Source organism: Apus apus, chromosome 23 (assembly GCF_020740795.1).
Source record: "Apus apus isolate bApuApu2 chromosome 23, bApuApu2.pri.cur, whole genome shotgun sequence".
NCBI lineage: Eukaryota > Metazoa > Chordata > Aves > Apodiformes > Apodidae > Apus > Apus apus.
Window position 1 is genome coordinate 2,101,268 of NC_067304.1, and position 17,836 is coordinate 2,119,103.

The 17,836-nt window shown below is 48.5% G+C and overlaps 1 protein-coding gene across 4 annotated transcripts; it reads right to left on the minus strand.

Annotated features, from left to right (window-relative positions):
• Positions 1 to 141: 141 nt before the first annotated feature.
• Positions 142 to 17,401, minus strand: STK38 (serine/threonine kinase 38). Of its 4 annotated transcripts, XM_051639230.1 has the most exons (14): positions 17,269 to 17,401; positions 15,395 to 15,527; positions 11,979 to 12,030; positions 11,251 to 11,373; positions 9,940 to 10,023; positions 9,614 to 9,737; positions 8,649 to 8,803; positions 7,505 to 7,607; positions 6,775 to 6,836; positions 6,161 to 6,278; positions 5,438 to 5,561; positions 4,612 to 4,707; positions 4,264 to 4,358; positions 142 to 3,402 (listed from the first exon to the last, which is right to left on the minus strand). In XM_051639230.1, exons 2-14 carry the CDS (start codon positions 15,523 to 15,525, stop codon positions 3,272 to 3,274), a joined length of 1,398 nt encoding a protein of 465 aa, XP_051495190.1. In that variant the 5' UTR covers positions 15,526 to 15,527; positions 17,269 to 17,401; the 3' UTR covers positions 142 to 3,271. The 4 variants fall into 4 exon arrangements, with proteins under 4 accessions (XP_051495190.1, XP_051495192.1, XP_051495193.1 ...); XM_051639232.1 differs by lacking the exon at positions 9,940 to 10,023; XM_051639233.1 differs by lacking the exon at positions 4,612 to 4,707.
• Between the last annotated feature and the right edge of the window lie 435 nt (positions 17,402 to 17,836).

Genomic DNA, 17,836 nt, shown 5'->3' on the forward strand with positions numbered 1-17,836 from the left:
CAGGGACCTTGTGCAGTCTCCAGCCCATGGGCCTCTGCATTCTGATTTTATTTTCAAATCAGTCCAAAATAATAATAAAAACCCCCAAACCAACCAACTTGAGAGATCCCAGTTTGTAAAAACAAAACCTGCTGGCAAAACTGGCTTTCCTAAGAGGAGTTTATTTACACAACACAATGCAAAAGATGGTTCCATAAAAAGTTGGCTCCCCCAGCAACACACACACACACACACACACACACTACACCTGCCAATTTTTTTTTACAGTGCAATTTTAAACAGCTTGTCAATATTTACAGAACACTTTTTCAACTTGCAGGTTAAGGCAGAGTCAGGGCACAGTGATTAGAAAACACCTAGTGCAGAGTTTTGTGCTAAGCATGACACAGAGAGGAACTGGCAGCATAACTCATGTTCAGATCCACTGGAAATTCAGATGGGAATGACTCCTACAAGTCCAGCAACTGTTTGCAGCTTTAAAAAAAAGAGCTTAAAAGATATATATGACCTCAAGAGACAAGCTAAGAAAAATATTTGGCTAAGCTGGGGGGGTGGAACAGGCAGACAAAAAACTCTTCCTCTCTTAGCAGAGAAGTATGGATCCTGGAAAGAAGACACTGGACTTTTTTCTCCTAGTGTTGGTCAACAACTGTAAGAGGAAGCAGTGAGTGTGACACACAACCTACAGCTGGAAAGGTGTCCCCAGGAGGACTGTATTCAAAGACATCCAACTTCTCCTGAAAGACAACAGGAATGAGGTACCCAGCTGCTCCTTGTGCCTTTGAAAAAACTTCACCTTTCACTCCAAAATGAACAGTCTGAGGGTTCAGGAGACCTTGAAACACGTGCACTAAAAATGCACACTATATATTATTCTGTAGAGTTGGGTCTTTTCACAGCAGGTTACCACAGTGTTACAATTGTAGAGCTTCTTCATCTTTGGTATTTAGAAATAAAAATTCCAGTCCCTTTTAGTAAAGGGCCAATAATGCAGCTACTCAAAATCATTTACTCCTAATTCACAGCAGCTTTAAGGAATTTTGATTTAATTATTCTTTCTTTTTTTAATTCAATTTTAAGGCAGTAACTAAGCTGTTAGGAATTTAAAAACACATTCTGGCATTTACACCTCTTCCTTTTCCACTGGTTTATAAGGCAACATTTTCCAATGGCTAGAAGAAACTGCAGGATAAGGAGATGGAGCAATTTGAGAAGCTGGTATCAGTCCTTCATAAAAAAGGGAGCAGGTGGTAAGACTGACTAGCTGATAAAAAGCCTGACCCTAGAAATCATTACTTCAATTAGCCCTTATTCATCAGCCCTACTGACCACATGAAGGCTATTTTTGCATTTCAGCTTTGTAGGATCTCACAGGCACCTAAACTGCTGCTGGCAGTGAATTCAACTCCCTAGGCCACATACAAAAAGCCCCAGGGGTGGTGAGGGAGAGGATGCCAACAAGCTGTCACCCACTTTTAGCTACTGAAGGTACTTTCAATCCCCCAATCAGTCCTTCATGATGGCACTCCATTCAAAACCTAGGTAAAAATTCCCTAAAAGCACCTATTAAAAAAAAAAAAAAGCTTCACTACAAACTCTTTTCTTTCATTTCCTAATCTAGAAAGTTAGGACTAAATCTAACTCCAAGCCTTCCTTTGAAACACTGTTCTAGCTTTGCTGCTAAACAGCTTTTTTTTTCTTGTCTGGGCTAGGGAGCTTGTGTTGAGCACCAATAAAAGTTTGCAAGAATCCAAGCCAGTTCAAATTGGTGAGTTTTAGAAACCTCAGTACATTTATTGTTAAAACAAAACTAATTGGAAATTCAAGACTGGGACCAGGCAGCTGCAGGGGTTAATGCCACCTGCCCCTGGAAGTGCTGAGTTCACTGCAGACAAGGTGCAAAGTGGAGCTCATGGTTATAAAAAGGAATTACCAAAAAGCTTCAACCCAGGCAGGATCCTCCCTCCCAAAAGGCAGCCAAGTTCTGAGAGCTGCTTAGGCAAGGAAAGGCACTTTGGGGCTCTCCTGGAGAGCATCCTCATCACAGCTGCATGTACTTGTAGAAATTCTATTAGGCAATAATCAAAGGGTGGGGGTTGCACTGCCCCAAAAGTGACCCCCAAAAGTGACCCCCTGAGACACCTTCTCTTTGGAAGACCACAGGGACAGATGGTTCAGCCCCAACAGCAAGAGGAGCTCTGCAAGGAACAGCCAAGGAGGCCTCTATCAGCAAAGTCCATGGGAGAATCTGAGCCTGTTCTGCTCAAAACCAAGGGGAAAAAGGCCACCAAAGATGGTTTCATCTTCAAACGGATGAAGATGCAGCAGATCTTCCAAGTGGCCAAGAGATGGCACCAGCAGGAACGGGAAGCCTCCCAGCTGACTGGACACACGATGCTCAGCAAGGATCAGGTGAAAAGCATTTTCCTCCCTCTCTGCTCTTCATTCCAGATCCACCCGTGTCACCAGCTGTAGTTTTTTTTATCCTCTGCATCGTTCATCCCTTTCCTACAGCAACTGAAAACTGTGGGTGCTGGAGGAGGTGGCCCCGTTTCTCCTGTCACTGGCTAGAGAAGAAAAAGTGTTGCACAATTTTGGAACTTGGAAACAAAATATTCCATGGCTTGAGGGTCTTAGTACCAAAAGTAAAGTGCACTGCAACTGGAGGCCACGGTGCCAGGGTTGAGAGATGCTCTTCAAGAGGCTTCCAAGTAGCATTATAAAAACCAGCACTACAAACTAAGGGTTAAGGCAATACCAATGGTGTCCTTCTGCTCATTTACTGGAGAGCTGTTTATCTCAAGCTTTAATTATTGCTTTGTTTCCCAAGTCCTTAGTGACTGGGAGAGCAGTGCTGGGAATTGGCAGCTGGAGTTTGTCACTGAGTGCAAGGACTGGCAGAACAGTCCCTATCAACACCACGTGCTTTGCAATGTCCAAGGGAAGGTTTGCTCTCCTCTCTGGGTGGTCTGTACAATCTGGCAAAGAAGTGAAAAAGTAAAACTCTTGCTCCTCAAGCAGCAAAAGGTGCTTGGAGCAGAGATGATGCCAACAACTGCTGGGATTCTTCCATGGTGCAGAAGAAAAACAATCCTCAGTAACAACCAGGGTGTGGAACAAAACAGGGTCCTCAAGTCTTCTCCAAGAGTTGCTAGCCCTCAAGTTTTCTTTAAAAAAAAAACAAAACACAAACTAGTTCTTTTATGGGTGTAAACCCAAGGTACAGGAACAGAATTCCATGGCTCAGAAGTTGTCCCAGGAAAAAGAAGGATTACTTTCCTGCTTTCATATAGGATGGGATTGCTCCTCGGGCTGTCAGACCCTCGAAACGCTTGTAGGTGTAATTAATAAAAACCCAGTCTTTGTTCTTGTAATCAGTCTCTGGGTGGTTGCTTGTTGCCACTGGTTAAGACAGAGGAAAAATAAAATTATCCTTTGAAACTGCAGTTTCTTTTCATAGAAAGCAGTGGAGCAAAAGGAAGAAGGACTGTAAAGAAGAAGGAGTTCCTAAAGGAAGAAGGACTGTGAATCAAGGTGTTCAAGTTTGTTCTTCAACCTCATGGAGCAAATGTGTGAATGTGCTTTGACATGTAAATACAGGGATTCTTTAGAGATTTACACCAAAATCTACTGTCCCCTTTTGTCCCCTCTCAAGCCCCTAAACCATGGGTTAGAGCTGGCAGCAAGGATTAGCCAGTTCCAGGGGGAACTCACAGGGCTGAGCTCACAGGCCCAGTGACAGGACAAGGGGCACTGGGCACAAACTGGAGCAGGGGATGTTTAACCTGAATATAAGAAAATACTTGTTTACTCTGAGGGTGGCAGAGCCCTGGGACAGGCTGCCCAGGGAGGTGGTGGGGTCTCCATCCCTGGAGACATTCCAAACCCACCTGGATCCTGTGGGATCTGCTCAAGGGGATCCTGCTCTAGCAGGGGGGGTTGGACTAGATGATCTCCAGAGGTCCCTTCCAACCCCCCCTCCCATGCTGGGATTCTGTGATTCTGGGAGCTCTGCTGTTTCTTGGAGAAACCCTTCCTCAGAGGTGTCCTTCCTCAAACAGCTCCTGCTTCACTCACCAGTCTGCATCCCATCTCCTGAAACCCCAACCAGAGCTCCCACACCCCTGCACCACAAACCAACCATCTGATCATGGTAAAAAACCCCAGCATCTAAGCCAGATGCTTTCTGATGAACAGAAAAGTTACATTATTCTACTGGAGAAAAGGAAGGAATGTTTTTACATGCAGGATCAAAGCACTTACCTGTTGGTTTAAGGATATCAGATTCTGGGAATTCATCAAAGTTTGAGGTATCATCAATGCTTTTAATCTCTATGGAAATTGCAGCAGGTCTCTCTCTGCCAAGAAGAGCAGTTTCAGCATCAACATTTCCAAGGCAGAAATAAAGAGAGATTCAGCCACTTCCCATTTCGTAAGAGAATCAATGACTGAAGGCACCTCCACCTTAGCAAGCTCCAGATCAGGAACAACATCCTCTCACCCACACCTGGATATGCTACATGCCAGTCAAGCTGCTCCCTGCTGGAGAACAGGACTAGCTTTAAACAGGCCCTGGGGGAGAGCAGCCTCCTTTTCTGCAAAGCCTCTTACCTGATATGTTCCCAATCAACCCCTTCAAAGAATGGGTTACTCTTTATTTCCTCCACACCAGATGCACCAATTCTGTGCTCCCATTCACAGCAAAATCTGGGATGGAAGGAAGAATGAAAATGAAGGAAGAATGAAAAGGAAAGCATTCCATCCAGAAATGGAACAGCTTTCTGGACTGGTACTACTCGAGTTCCTTAGCACATCCATGGAGGAGGGCAAGAACTCCCACTGCAAAACCAAGACACAAACTTTATGCTCAGGAATGTCATGTCAAATGCTACAATTAAGATGGGATATTCCTTCACAACAGGGTGATGTGTCCTTTCTATTTCAGGACCAGCCTAGAGCAGAACATATAAAGCCTAAAGAGTTAAGACATTTATATTTCTGCCCTGAGAACAGACAGGTGATTGAAAAGGTAAATCAAGAGCAGGAGGCATCAGGCACTGGGATCCATTTGTAGGCTCCAGTGCATACAAAGACAAAACCACTGCTGTTTTAAGAAGCCAGCTCTGACAGAAAGATGAATTTGTTCCCACCAGAAGCTCACAAGACAAAATAAAGAGCAGAAACATCCACATTCTGCCAGACCAGCAGCACTTAAACACGGGAGCTCCTTTTTAGGGTAGTTCACTCAGGGCTCCACTAAATCACCTCTCAGAGACAAATGTATTTGAGCAGGGAGTTGAGCACTTGATGCATGTGCACAACAGTGTGTGGATGTCACAAGCATCAGGTTTCTTGCATGTGAAACAACCCATGGGAGGGAGACAGCACAGTTGGCAAGACCAGAAAATTAGGAATATATGAGCCATATGGTTGGCACCTTAAAATAAGATCCTTTGCTTTATCAGATATTGGAACTTCGGGAGGGAATGTCAGGGTCTCTTTCCAGTTCATTACTTTCTTATAGGTTTCTTGTGGGGTCTCAGAACAGAAGGGTGGGTAACCTGAAAAGAGAGACAAATACAACCTTGTGTAAAGAAAAAGTAGTTCCTGTAGTCTACAGTGCACCAGAACAAACCTCTCCTATGGAGCCAGGCTGGGAGAGTTGGGGGGTTCAGCCTGGAGAAGAGAAGGTTCCAGGGAGACCTTAGAGCAGCTTCCAGTGCCTGAAGGGGCTCCAGGAAAGCTGGGGAGGGGCTTGGGACAAGGGCAGGGAGGGATGGGATGAGGGGGATGGATGAAAAGTGGGAGAGGGAGATTGAGGTTGGACATGAGGAGGAAATTCTTTGGTGTGAGGGTGGTGAGAGCCTGGCCCAGGTTGCCCAGGGAAGCTGTGGCTGCCCCATCCCTGGCAGTGTTGAAGGGCAGGTTGGATGGGGCTTGGAGCAGCCTGGGCTGCTGGGAGGTGTCCCTGCCCATGCAGGGGGTTGGATCTAGATGATCCTTAAGGTCCCTTCCAACCCAAACCAGTCTGGGACTCTATGAAACCTCACAAACCATGCAAGGAACAGGTGCTTTGAGAACCTGGCCCCAGGCACACCAGCACAGCTGATGTCCCACCCCACAAGCCCTGCTCAGAACTTGTGCACTGCCCCATTCTTACCAATCAACATCTCGTACATGATGACCCCGAGTGACCACCAGTCACAAAGCTTGTTGTACCCAGTCTGCATGAACACTTCAGGAGCAATGTAATCTGGAGTACCCACAGTAGAAAAAGCCTGCAACAAACACCACCAGTTGTGTATCTTTAGAGAAACCTGCCCCATATGGAAGTGGGAACTTATGCAACAGTGGTTATTTTGAGGAACACACCAGATTGTCCCTTAAGATCCTTTAACAAAGTTGTGTAAAGCATTTATTCCAAGGTATGTAGAGACAAAATCAACATGTTGATGTGAAGGAGTCTTAAAGTACCAGCAGGGAAATCTGGAAGGGTTCCACTGCCTCTGTACACCTTGGGATGGGTCATTAGCCCTTTGAGAGTGCCAAGAACTGTTAAGTTTTAGCTGGGAGGCACCAGACATCAGTGCAAATCATTTTGGCAGCACTATCAGGCACACGTGTCACCAGCTGTTCACCAGATGGATGAAGGACAAACTAGAGTCATTCCTCCTTTTAAGAGAAAAAGCATGAATCTTATTACTCCAGCCTTGTTCAGAACTCTTGAGATGGATTCATGTCATTTCCACCTCCAAGCAGCTGAAACATACTTACCAGCTGCCGCCTGTTCCTCTTCCAAGTCTCTGCTTTCCTTTTGGAATTCATGTTCTGGAAAGCTAAAGGAGATGGGAATACATGGGACTGGCTGGTCACCCAACATACACCTTTACCCCATGATCATTACACTAAAAATCTCTTTGATGACATCAAAACAAAAAGCAGCCAGGGCCTGGACAGGTTGTTTTATCACCAGGGTGAAGCTGGAGCTGTGGGGGCACCTTCATCACTTCACTGAAGATAAGGCTCATCTGTCCATCCCCTAAACCTAGCAGCAACTTCTAACACTGATAAACTTTCCTAAAACCTTTCATCAACCTTTCAAACCATTTCACCTTTCATCAAAACTGGCAGGGGTTGGTTTTTTTTGAACTCCATGATCCAAGTTATTCCCCTGGAGCAAACGACCGAGTATTCAGACTGTGCTCAGTTATTGATTGAAATAACACACTTGGCACCTCCCAAATCCCACTGAGTTTTCAGTCAAGGCTTGTTACACATGCAAAGAGAGGCTCCAACAGAGCCTGCTTCAGACTTTTGGAAATGAAGGTGTTTATGTACATTAAAGTAACTACAATTATTTCTAGGCATGAGGTCTGCAGAAAATCAGCATCACACCTCACGGTGCAAGGTGGGTTTTTTAGAACTCCCCTTCTGCAGCCTTCTAACCTCACCCTGAAGTGTGAAAGGCACAGATACACCCCCCCCCCGAAGCCAAATCACTTACTGAAATCACTAGGAAGACTGTGGTTCAAGTTTCTATAAAACTCTGTTCTGTGGGCTTTCTTGAGCCCAGTGCAAAGACCAAAGTCTGAGAGCTTCACGTGGCCCTGGAAACAAAGAGAAAGAGAAGACAGATAATCCCAGCAAATGAAGTTTTCTACTTCTTCCCCTCCTTTTATTCTGGATAATAGATGCCCTCTTTTTGCATTCCTTGTTTCAGCCCAAGACTGGATGTGTAAATAGAATCAAGCTGTTAATACTTCCACCACTACTGCACAGAGGAAGTTACTCACTGCACAAACCCTCCTCTCCTGACCTCTTCAGGGTGAGAGCTCCAGAGGGAGCTGTACTCCCTGGGTTGGGTGTTGATCCCCAACAGAGAAGGAGAAACACCTTAAATTCATGGATTGGATCCATCCTAGTGGAGAACATGCAGCCACACCCACTGTCTGTCATTTTTAGGTGTGCATCTCAACCAGCCACACTTTTCAAAGTCCTAACTGGAGTTACATTTGGTGCAGGCTGGATGGCACCAGTAATTCCAGCAGGGCACCAGCAGCTGGTTAGTGGTAAAGGAGCATTAAATCTTAAGTAAACTTGTACCAAGCAACATGAGGACAGTGAACCAACCAAGGCTTCTACCAACTGCCTCCACTAACCATCTAGAAGCAAGCAGGCAGCCTGGCCAGCCTTCCTAAACACATCCCAGTTTGGAGGCAGATGGTATCTTAGTTCCCAGTCTCACTAATTAGCAGCATCTCCATCCATCACTTCTGATCTGACCTTCTACCCAAGAGCTGGCAGGGGGGAGAGTAGCAGATGTGAGACCAAAAAGAAGAAACATCTTTCACCAAGAAGGGGAAGAACTGAAAATGTGTTTTAAATTGCAGCTGAAATAACCAAAAATAGCTGAAACAACTGTCAGAGGAGAGATCCTAAGCAGAGTGTGAATCCAGCTGGAGGTGGAGAGCTCATTCTTGGCTTGGTTGGTTGGTTTCCCCCCAGCAATATGACAAATATGCCCTCAAAACCAGAAGGAACAAGGCTAAGAAAGAAGCACCATCATCCTTCTCAACTGTCAACCTTAATTCAGGGCAATATTAAGAATTAAAAGACCTATTTTTGCTCCTACCCAGGTTAGTACACACCTTGCTGTCCAGGAGAAGGTTGTCTGGTTTTATGTCTCGATGGATAAAACCCAGCTGGTGGATAGAATCAATGGCCAGCACAGTCTCTGCTATGTAGAACTGTGTCTCTTCTTCTGTGAGAGTGTCTTTTTTCATCAAAAGAGTCATCATGTCACCTAGAAGCCACCCCACAAATTGCAAAGGTAAATACAAACACACTCATTCCACTCTAATGGTGAAGACGTTTGCAAAGAAAATAATTCAGCTGTTTAATCATAGAATCCCCAACTGGTTTGGACTGGTGGGACCTTCAAGATCATCCAGTCCCAACCCCCTGCATGGGCAGGGACACCTCCCACCAGCCCAGGCTGCTCCAAGCCCCATCCAACCTGCCCTTCAACACTGCCAGGGATGGGGCAGCCACAGCTTCCCTGGGCAACCTGGGCCAGGCTCTCACCACCCTCACAGCCAAGAATTTCCTCCTCATGTCCAACCTCAAGCTCCCTCTTCCACTTTTCATCCATCCCCCTCATCCCATCCCTCCCTGCCCTTGTCCCAAGCCCCTCCCCAGCTTTCCTGGAGCCCCTTCAGGCACTGGAAGCTGCTCTAAGGTCTCCCTGGAGCCTTCTCTTCTCCAGGCTGAAAAGGTCCCCTAGAAGTTGCTGTTGCTGCAACCCAGCTAAAAGCAAAAGGTCAGAAAATCACCAGCTGGGTACGTGATGGGCCCCCAGATACCAAGGGTAAGAACTAGCAGAGAATCAAGGGCAAGATTCAACCATCTGCAGTGAGAAGGCCCAAGCAGTCACCTGGAGCCTGACCCAACTCTCAGCACCTGACTCCTGGAAGCTTTTTCAGTGCCTTGTTCCCTCAGGAAGTCCCACCCAGCACCACAACCTGATCCCAAACTACACTTAACCATTTAGAAGTTAGAAATCCACAAGCAAGAGGAAAGCAGGTTGTGTTTTTTTCTGATCTCAGATAGTTACCTCCAGGCAGGAACTCCATGATAAGGTAGAGGTTTAGCTTGTCCTGAAAGCTGTAGAACATTTTCACCACCCACAAGCTGTCTGCCTCCACTAGGATGTCCCTCTCTGCACGGATGTGGCCAACCTGGAGACACACACACATTTGATTAATTACAAGTGACGTTTCATTACATGCATTTTTCTGACCTGTTTTCTCCATTAAAAGGGGGAAACCATCATATTTTAGCTAATAAACCTAGAGCAGGGATGGTCCTCTCCTCTCTACACATCTCAGTGACCTCCCCAAGCCATGGATGGTGACACTGCTACCTGAGGTGGCTCCTCACCTGCTCTTTTTCAAGCATATCAGCTTTCCTTAGGATTTTCATGGCATAAACATGGCCCGTGTCCTTCTTCTGGACAAGTCTCACCTGGAGAACATGCAAGAACTTAAGTCAAACACACTTTGATCACCACAACTCTGGCCAAGTTTGGGTATCCAGCCCTTGGCTTCCATTGAATGAAATGGAACCAGCCTGAACCTGTTCCTGTGGGATCTGCTCTAGGGGATCCTGCTCTAGCAGGGGGTTGGACTAGATGGTCTCCAGAGGTCCCTTCCCACCCCCACCTCTCTGGGATTCTGTGAAATCACATCAGGTTATAAAAAACAAAAGCTTTACATCCTGCACAGTGATGGCAAAGAAAGTTCTGTTCACTCTACGAGATGAAACCATTTTAAGAGACTGAGCAATCATACACCCACAGCTGAAGGTCCAAAGCCACTTTCTCCAAAGAAGGCCACCAGAAGAGACAACTGCCCTGCAGCTCTCCCTTGCCCATCAGGCCAGCCCCAGGAGGTCACAGCTAAAGTAACAGAAGCACAATGATGCCCTTGTGTTGGGCTTGCTCAGCAAGACCTTCTTAACAGCATTCATAGAACAGGTTGGGATGGAAGGGACCTTCAAGATCATCCAGTCCCACCCCCCTGCATGGGCAGGGACACCTCCCACCAGCCCAGGCTGCTCCAAGCCCCATCCAACCTGCCCTTCAACACTGCCAGGGATGGGGCAGCCACAGCTTCCCTGGGCAACCTGGGCCAGGCTCTCACCACCCTCACACCAAAGAATTTCCTCCTCATCTCCAACCTCAAGCTCCCTCTTCCACTTTTCATTCATCCCCCTCATCCCATCCCTCCCTGCCCTTGTCCCAAGTCCCTCCCCAGCTTTCCTGGAGCCCCTTCAGGCACTGGAAGGTGCTCTAAGGTCTCCCTGGAGCCTTCTCTTCTCCAGGCTGAACACCCCAACTCTCCCAGCCTGTCTCCAGAGCAGAGCTGCTCCAACCCTTGGATCATCTCTGTGGCTTCTCTGGACTCTCTCCAGGAGCTCCATGTGCTTCTTATGTTGGGGGCTCCAGAAATGGCCCCAGTACTGCAAGGGGGACTCTGGAGCTCCTGATCTAGTGGGAGGTGTCCCTGCCCATGTTTTTAAACTAGTGTTTATTGCACAGGAAGACAGATGCAGGTGACAAGCTAAAAAAAACCCAAACAAATCAATCTGCAAGAGTGACAACATTTATCCTTCATTTGTGTCAACTATGCAGGTCTGTAACAAATGCCACTGCCATTTCAAAAAACATTTAGTCATCTTTTCTGGACTTACCTCTCCAAATGCCCCTCTGCCTATTACTTTTAAAGACTCAAAGTCCTCCAGTCCCAGCCTTGTCCTCTTCAGGCGAAGAAACTCAGTTTCCTTTTGTGCATGTGCTGACCTCCTGATCCTCTTCTAGAGTTCAAGGGAGAAGAAAGAAACCACAGTGAGAATTCTGCAGGTGGGCTCCTTAGGGATCAATCACAGCAGCTCCAAGTAGAGATGCCTGATCTCTATTTATAAAATAGAGGAGCCAGGGAGATGGAGGCTGGAGCAGCTCTGCTCTGGAGCCAGGCTGGGAGAGTTGGGGTGTTCAGCCTGGAGAAGAGAAGGCTCCAGGGAGACCTTAGAGCACCTTCCAGTGCCTGAAGGGGCTCCAGGAAAGCTGGGGAGGGGCTTGGGACAAGGGCAGGGAGGGATGGGATGAGGGGGATGGATGAAAAGTGGAAGAGGGAGATGGAGGTTGGAGATGAGGAGGAAATTCTTGGCTGTGAGGGGGGTGAGAGCCTGGCCCAGGTTGCCCAGGGAAGCTGTGGCTGCCCCATCCCTGGCAGTGTTGAAGGGCAGGTTGGATGGGGCTTGGAGCAGCCTGGGCTGGTGGGAGGTGTCCCTGCCCATGCAGGGGGTTGGATCTAGATGATCTTTAGGGTCCTTTCCAACCCAAACCATCCCATGATTCTGTGAAAAGAAAATCACTTGTATGGCTTTAACCAGGAAGGTAGTTTTCCCATCTTCATTACCTCTTCATCTTTTAAGCCTTCTTCTTCCATCATTTGTTCCAGCTTCTTTTGTCTATAGCAGAGACAAATTAAGAGAAAAATAGGTTGTATCTTGAATTTGTTTCTTAATCCCATGCACATGCCCAACACCTCTGGCCTGTGCTTGCTCTGGAGGATGTAAGGCCAGCAAGTAACAGTGTCCATGAGATAAAAGGGAGAATTAAACATGAAATTAATTTAGAATAATTTTGCATTACAGCTTCACCATTCTAGCCTTCTCCTCTCCAAGTTTTGACAATATGAACCTGCCCTGAGTTTCACATCTTACTCCATTCTGGTTTTGTTGTATACAAACATGGATTGAGGAGCTCTGGGTTCAATTCTTGTCTCTCTCTCTGACAGTTGGGTGAGTCACTTAAGGCCAGAGCCATCATCAATATTTCAGCACCAAAATCTCACTTATTCCAGGGAGAACTGGCTCTCTGAGCACCTTTGTGGGCCTGTATTCTCATTTCTCTCCATCTCAGATTCATCCAGTGCAAAATGAGAATATTTGGTCTATTTCCTAATGCCTGAGATACTTAAAATATTTGGGCAGAGGATCCATGTCTGTAAACATTCTGAAAGGATCAGGTCTGGTTTACAGCCCTAGTACAAAATGGGAGCAAAGAAAGGGGAAAAAAACCTTCAGAAGGGAGGTGGTTTCAGGGGACATTTGTCATGGTCACCCTCTGGGAATGTGTCCCCAGCACTGATCACATTAACTGGTTGAACTGGGATTGGTGTTCTAGATTTTTTTCTTCCTCTCCACAGGTGTGATTTTTAGTAGAACATTCCAAATGTACTAAAAATTGCTTCTCTTTGTGGAAATCATTCTTGGTGAGCTTCTCCTCCTGCCTCCTGTACCACCATGGAGCTGCTGCCACGTGGTAATAGTTGGGTTTATTGCTTCCAGGATGCTGGACCACATCCTAAAAGCTCTAGTAGAACCTAGAAAGGTTGGACCAGATGATCCTTGAGGTCACTTCCAACCTGGCATTCTATGTTCCTATGATTCCATGATCCTATGATTCCACATTCAGGCACTTTTTTAATTGCTTTGCCCTTCTTGAAGTACCCAGGAGCCCTGCCCAACCATCCCATCTCACCCTCAAAGCCCTGACTCCAACCACAACCCCTACAACACACAGAATTCAACAGCTCAGCACCACCCAGAGATGCTGAAATTCCCCCCAAATCTCCTTCATAAGTCCTGTCTGGGCTCAGTGTACATTTTATCACCACCATTTAAGCTCCAAATTGCACATCCACAGACACATCTATTGCCAAAAAAAAACCCCCAACAACCCACATAACTTGTAAAGTCCAGTGTGTTTGTGCAAAGTCTTGATCCTAAGCAGAAAAAAACAAAACCCTGTCATTGAGGTTTTGGGAGGGGACAATAGGACTTGTAATAAAAAGCAAGAGAAAGCCTGGAATGAAATCCATTCTGTTCTTCATGTGGACCAGCCCTGCATCCCTCACTGCTAATTTGAAGCAAATATGGATGGGAGTTAGTATTTATTCCTAAATTGCTTCTTCATTTCTGCAGTTGTTGCAGTTTAACAGGCATTTCTCTTGGGCCTCGTGAGGTTTTTGGGGCAGCAAATCTGCAAGTGAACAAGCACTGAACCTTGGCTGAAAATTCTGATGACAGGGACGTGGCAAGTTGGGAGAAGATCAGAAGTCCCCACGTTACAACTTGTGGCTATTCAGCTCATTAGAGGGTTCCAGGGAAAGTTAAAGCCATAGTTTGCAGGGAAATCACTTGTTAGATTTTATAGATGATAAGAAGAGTGTGGCCAGCAGGCCAAGGGAGGTTCTCCTCCTCCTCTACTCTGCACTGGTGAGGCCACATCTGGAGAACAGTGTCCAGTTCTGGGCTCCCCAGGTCCAGAGGGACAGGGAGATGCTGGGAAGAGTCCAGTGAAGACTACAAGGATGATGAAGGGACTGAAGCATCTGTCATATGAGGAAAGGCTGAGAGACCTGGGGCTGCTTAGTCTTGAGAAGACTAAGAGGGGACCTTGTTAATGTCTATCAATATCTGCAGGGTGGGTGTCAAGAACGGGCCAGTCTCTGTTCAGTGGTGCCTGTGACAGGATGGGGGGAAATGGCACCAAGTGACAACACAAGAAGTTCCACCTCAACATGAGGGGAAACTTCTTCCCTGTGAGGGTGATAGAGCCCTGGGACAGGCTGCCCAGAGAGGTGGTGGAGTTTCCTTCTCTGGAGACTTCCAAGCCCCATCTGGCCACGTTCCTGTGTGACCTGCCCTGGGTGTTCCTGCTGCAGCAGGGGGGTTGGACTTGATCTTCAGAGGTCCCTTCCAACCCCTCTGATTCTATGATTTTGACCAATACCTTTGAAGAGCTGCCACAGGTTCAGCTTAGCCACAAAGGAGGAGTCAGAATTAAGTGAGTCCTTACAGGAATCTCTCCCTGCCTCTGAGATGATCCTCCTTCATCAGCTGCCTTGATCACACCTTATATTCCAAACTGAATCTTTGCAGGAGCAAATCCAGAGGAGGGCAACGAAGCTGGTGGAGGGTCTGGAGCACAAGCCCTGTGAGGAGCATCTGAAAAACTGGGGTAGTTTAGTCTGGAGAAAAGGAGGCCAAGAGGAGACCTTCTCATTCTCTGCAACTGCCTGAGAGGAGCTTGGAGTGAGGTGGGAGTTGGTCTCTTCTCCCAAGGAACAAGCAACAGGACAAGAGGAAACAGGATCAAATTGCACCAGGGTTTAGGTTGGATATCAGGAAAAATGTCTTCACTGAAAGGGTTATTAAAAACTGGCCCAGGCTGCCCAGGGAGGAGGTTGAGTCCCCATCCCTGGAGGTGTCTCCGAGGTGTGTAGATGTGGTGCTGAGGGACACGGTTTAAGCACTGGACTCAGCAGAGTTGGGTTAATGGTTGGACTGGATGATCTTAAAGGCCTTTTCCAACCAGAATCATCCTGTGATGCCTGAAATGAGTTGTCAATATTAAAACCTGGGGCATGAAGTGGGAAGAGGTAACAGAAGAGGATAAACATCTGTAAATGTTGGCTCTCTCCTTCAGGACTGTACCTGAATCATCCCAAGCACATCCAAAAGTTAACTCTGTTTAGTCAAAGAATCAAATATTATTATTATTTTAACTCAGGAACCCTTTTGCATTTACAAGCACGTTTGAATTCTTTTCAAAAGGAACTCCAAAAAACTCCAGCATAAACTACCACTGGATTCAGAAACCCAGCAGCTGCCTCTGGATGCTCATGCCCATCCAGGTGCCCACCCCAGGACTTCAGATCCCCAAAGATGGTCAGTTTTTTGCTTGAGCTCTCAGCAAACTGAAGGCAGCAAACAGGTATTTTTTGGCTCTTAACCAGCTTGGAAAAGCAGCCAGGAAGATTCCTACCTCATCTCTCTTTCTTCATGCTGTGCAATGAGGTTGCTGTAGAAGTTTTCCAGGGTCACCTTGGTCATGGTCACTCGCTCCTTGGTGTGGTTACTCATGGAAGAACATGGAGTTGGGCCTGTCATTGCCATGGCTGATAGGAAAGAAAACAGGGAGGCAACTTTTACCACTCTTAAATGCCAAATTCACCTTCAAACAAGAGCTGCAATCCATGAAGTGATGCTGAATTCACAGAGTTGAAGGTATTTTAACAACAAACACCACCCCACCCCCCCTCCCCACGTCGTATCAACCAAGGCTGAGCAAGGAAAAGTCTTACAAAATAAAAGGTACAAGTCAAGCTTCCTGTTTTGAACATTTTTGATCTGAAAATAAGAGGGAAGGAAGCTGAAGAAACCCGATGCCTCAAAAACCACCATTTCAGGCCGTGCTGCTGCTGTTTCCTTCTCCCAATCTTTAATTGTTCCTTCTCTCTATCTTTAATAAATGGGAATGTTAGAGATGTTCCCAGGGCAGCATCTCCTCCAGAAGCTGTTTTTCCCAGGACTCTTGGAGAAATAACCCCCCACCCAGCTGCCTGCTGTGACATCTATCAAAATCCTGAAGCCCCATCCCATGGGCAACTGAGGAAGGAGAGGAAAAAAAAAAAAACAGCATTTTGGGCCCTTCTCATTTTTCCTAAACCTGCCCACACCAAAAACCTGGTGAAATCCAGAGGCTTTTATCCCAGCTGCAATTTAAAATCCAACCCAACCACCTCCAGTGTGAATTCCCCACACGGGATGATGATGATGATGATGATGCTACTTCCAAACCTGCAAGGGCCTATTTGACAACTCTCTAAGTTTGGGAAACCCCAGGATTTCAAGCTTTAAAACTCCCTCTGGAGATGAGTCCTGGTGAGGGAGGGACTGGCAGGAAGGTAACCCAGTTTCACAGCCAGAAGGTGCAGACAAACGAGCACAGGGGGGACACACACACTCCCCCTTTTTCCCAGTGCCAGGGGCACTTTAGGGGTCGTGATTTGCTGTTGATTTTCTGCAGCTCTTTACAAAAGCAGCTTTTTTGTGACTTTTTTTGCCACCCTGGACGGACGGTGATTATTTGGGGTTTGTTTTTTTTTTTTTACAGGCTGGTTCCTAGAAACTGGAACAACCTGGGAGCTGCTCAACGCCCCCCACCACCCTGGGATTGTGTTTTTGGGGACAGAAATGTGACTTTCTGGAGGAGCAGCCCTGAGTGCCAGCAAGCCTGAGGAGATGGCAGCTCACGGGTGTGAAAACCTCTGGTTTCCAGCTCCTAAAGACCCGAAACGTGGGGAATTCTGTGTCAGGAGCAGGGAACGAGGGGCTTTGGGGCGGGGGGGGGGAAGGGGATAAAAGAGACAAGACCCGGTTGGGGGATCAAAGGGGCTGCGGGTGCTCGGGGGCTCTGCCCACGGGGACCGACACCCCGCAGGGGACTGGGATGGGATGGGATGGGATGGATGGGATGGGATGGATAGGATGGGATGGATGGGAGGGATGGGATGGATGGGGCAGGAGGCTCCGGCCCCGGGGGTCGTGGCAGCTCCCGGGGGGGGGGGGGGGCCCGGCAGCATCACCGGGGGCAGACAAAGAGCCCCGAGCCACCCCCAGCGAGGGGGATCAGGGTGTCCCAGCCCCCGGGGACCCCCCTCCAGACTCACCGGACCCGGGGTCTCGTGGGGGGGGTTGGGGGGGGGGGGGGGGGAGCCGCTCCCTGCTCCCCCCGCCCCTTCTGTGGCTAAACGGCCCCGATGGGGGGGGGGGGGAGGGGATGGGGAGCACCGGGCGGGGGTGGGGAGGGGGGGAAATCCCGGGGGTCGCCATAGCAACCAGGCGGGAGCGGCTTACCGGAGCCCCCCGGGGAGGGGGGGGGCGGCGAGGAGCCGAAAGGACAAGGCGGGATCCCGGTACCGCGGCTGAGGAGAGGCTGCCCGGAGCAGGGCTGGCGGCTGGTGGGACGGGCCCGGATCAGCAGAGCCGGGACGAGCGGGACCCCCCGGACCCCCCGGACCCCCCGGACCCCCCGGACCCCCCGAGCCCCCCGCGCCGGGACCAGCACCCGCGGCGGCCGCACTGCGCATGCGCCGCCATCCCCGCCGGCCCCGCCCCCCTGCCGCGGGGGGGGGGCCCCCCGCGCTCCGCCCCCTCCCTGCGCATGCGCGGAGCCGCTTCCCGCCCTCCGGAGGGGGGAGGGCGGAGGAGCCCGGGGGGGGGAGCCGCGGGTTTTTTACCTGAAATCCGCTTTTTTTTCACCTGAAATCTCCTCGCTGCGCCGCCGGTAGCCGCGGGGCGGGCGGCAGGGTGCTAGGCTGCCCGCGGGGCCCGCGCCTTGCTGTGCTTTGTCCCCGCCGTGGCGGTGCGGCCTCGCCCCGCCGGGTGAAGGGAGGGGGTTGGTTTGTGAGGGGGAGGTTGTTTT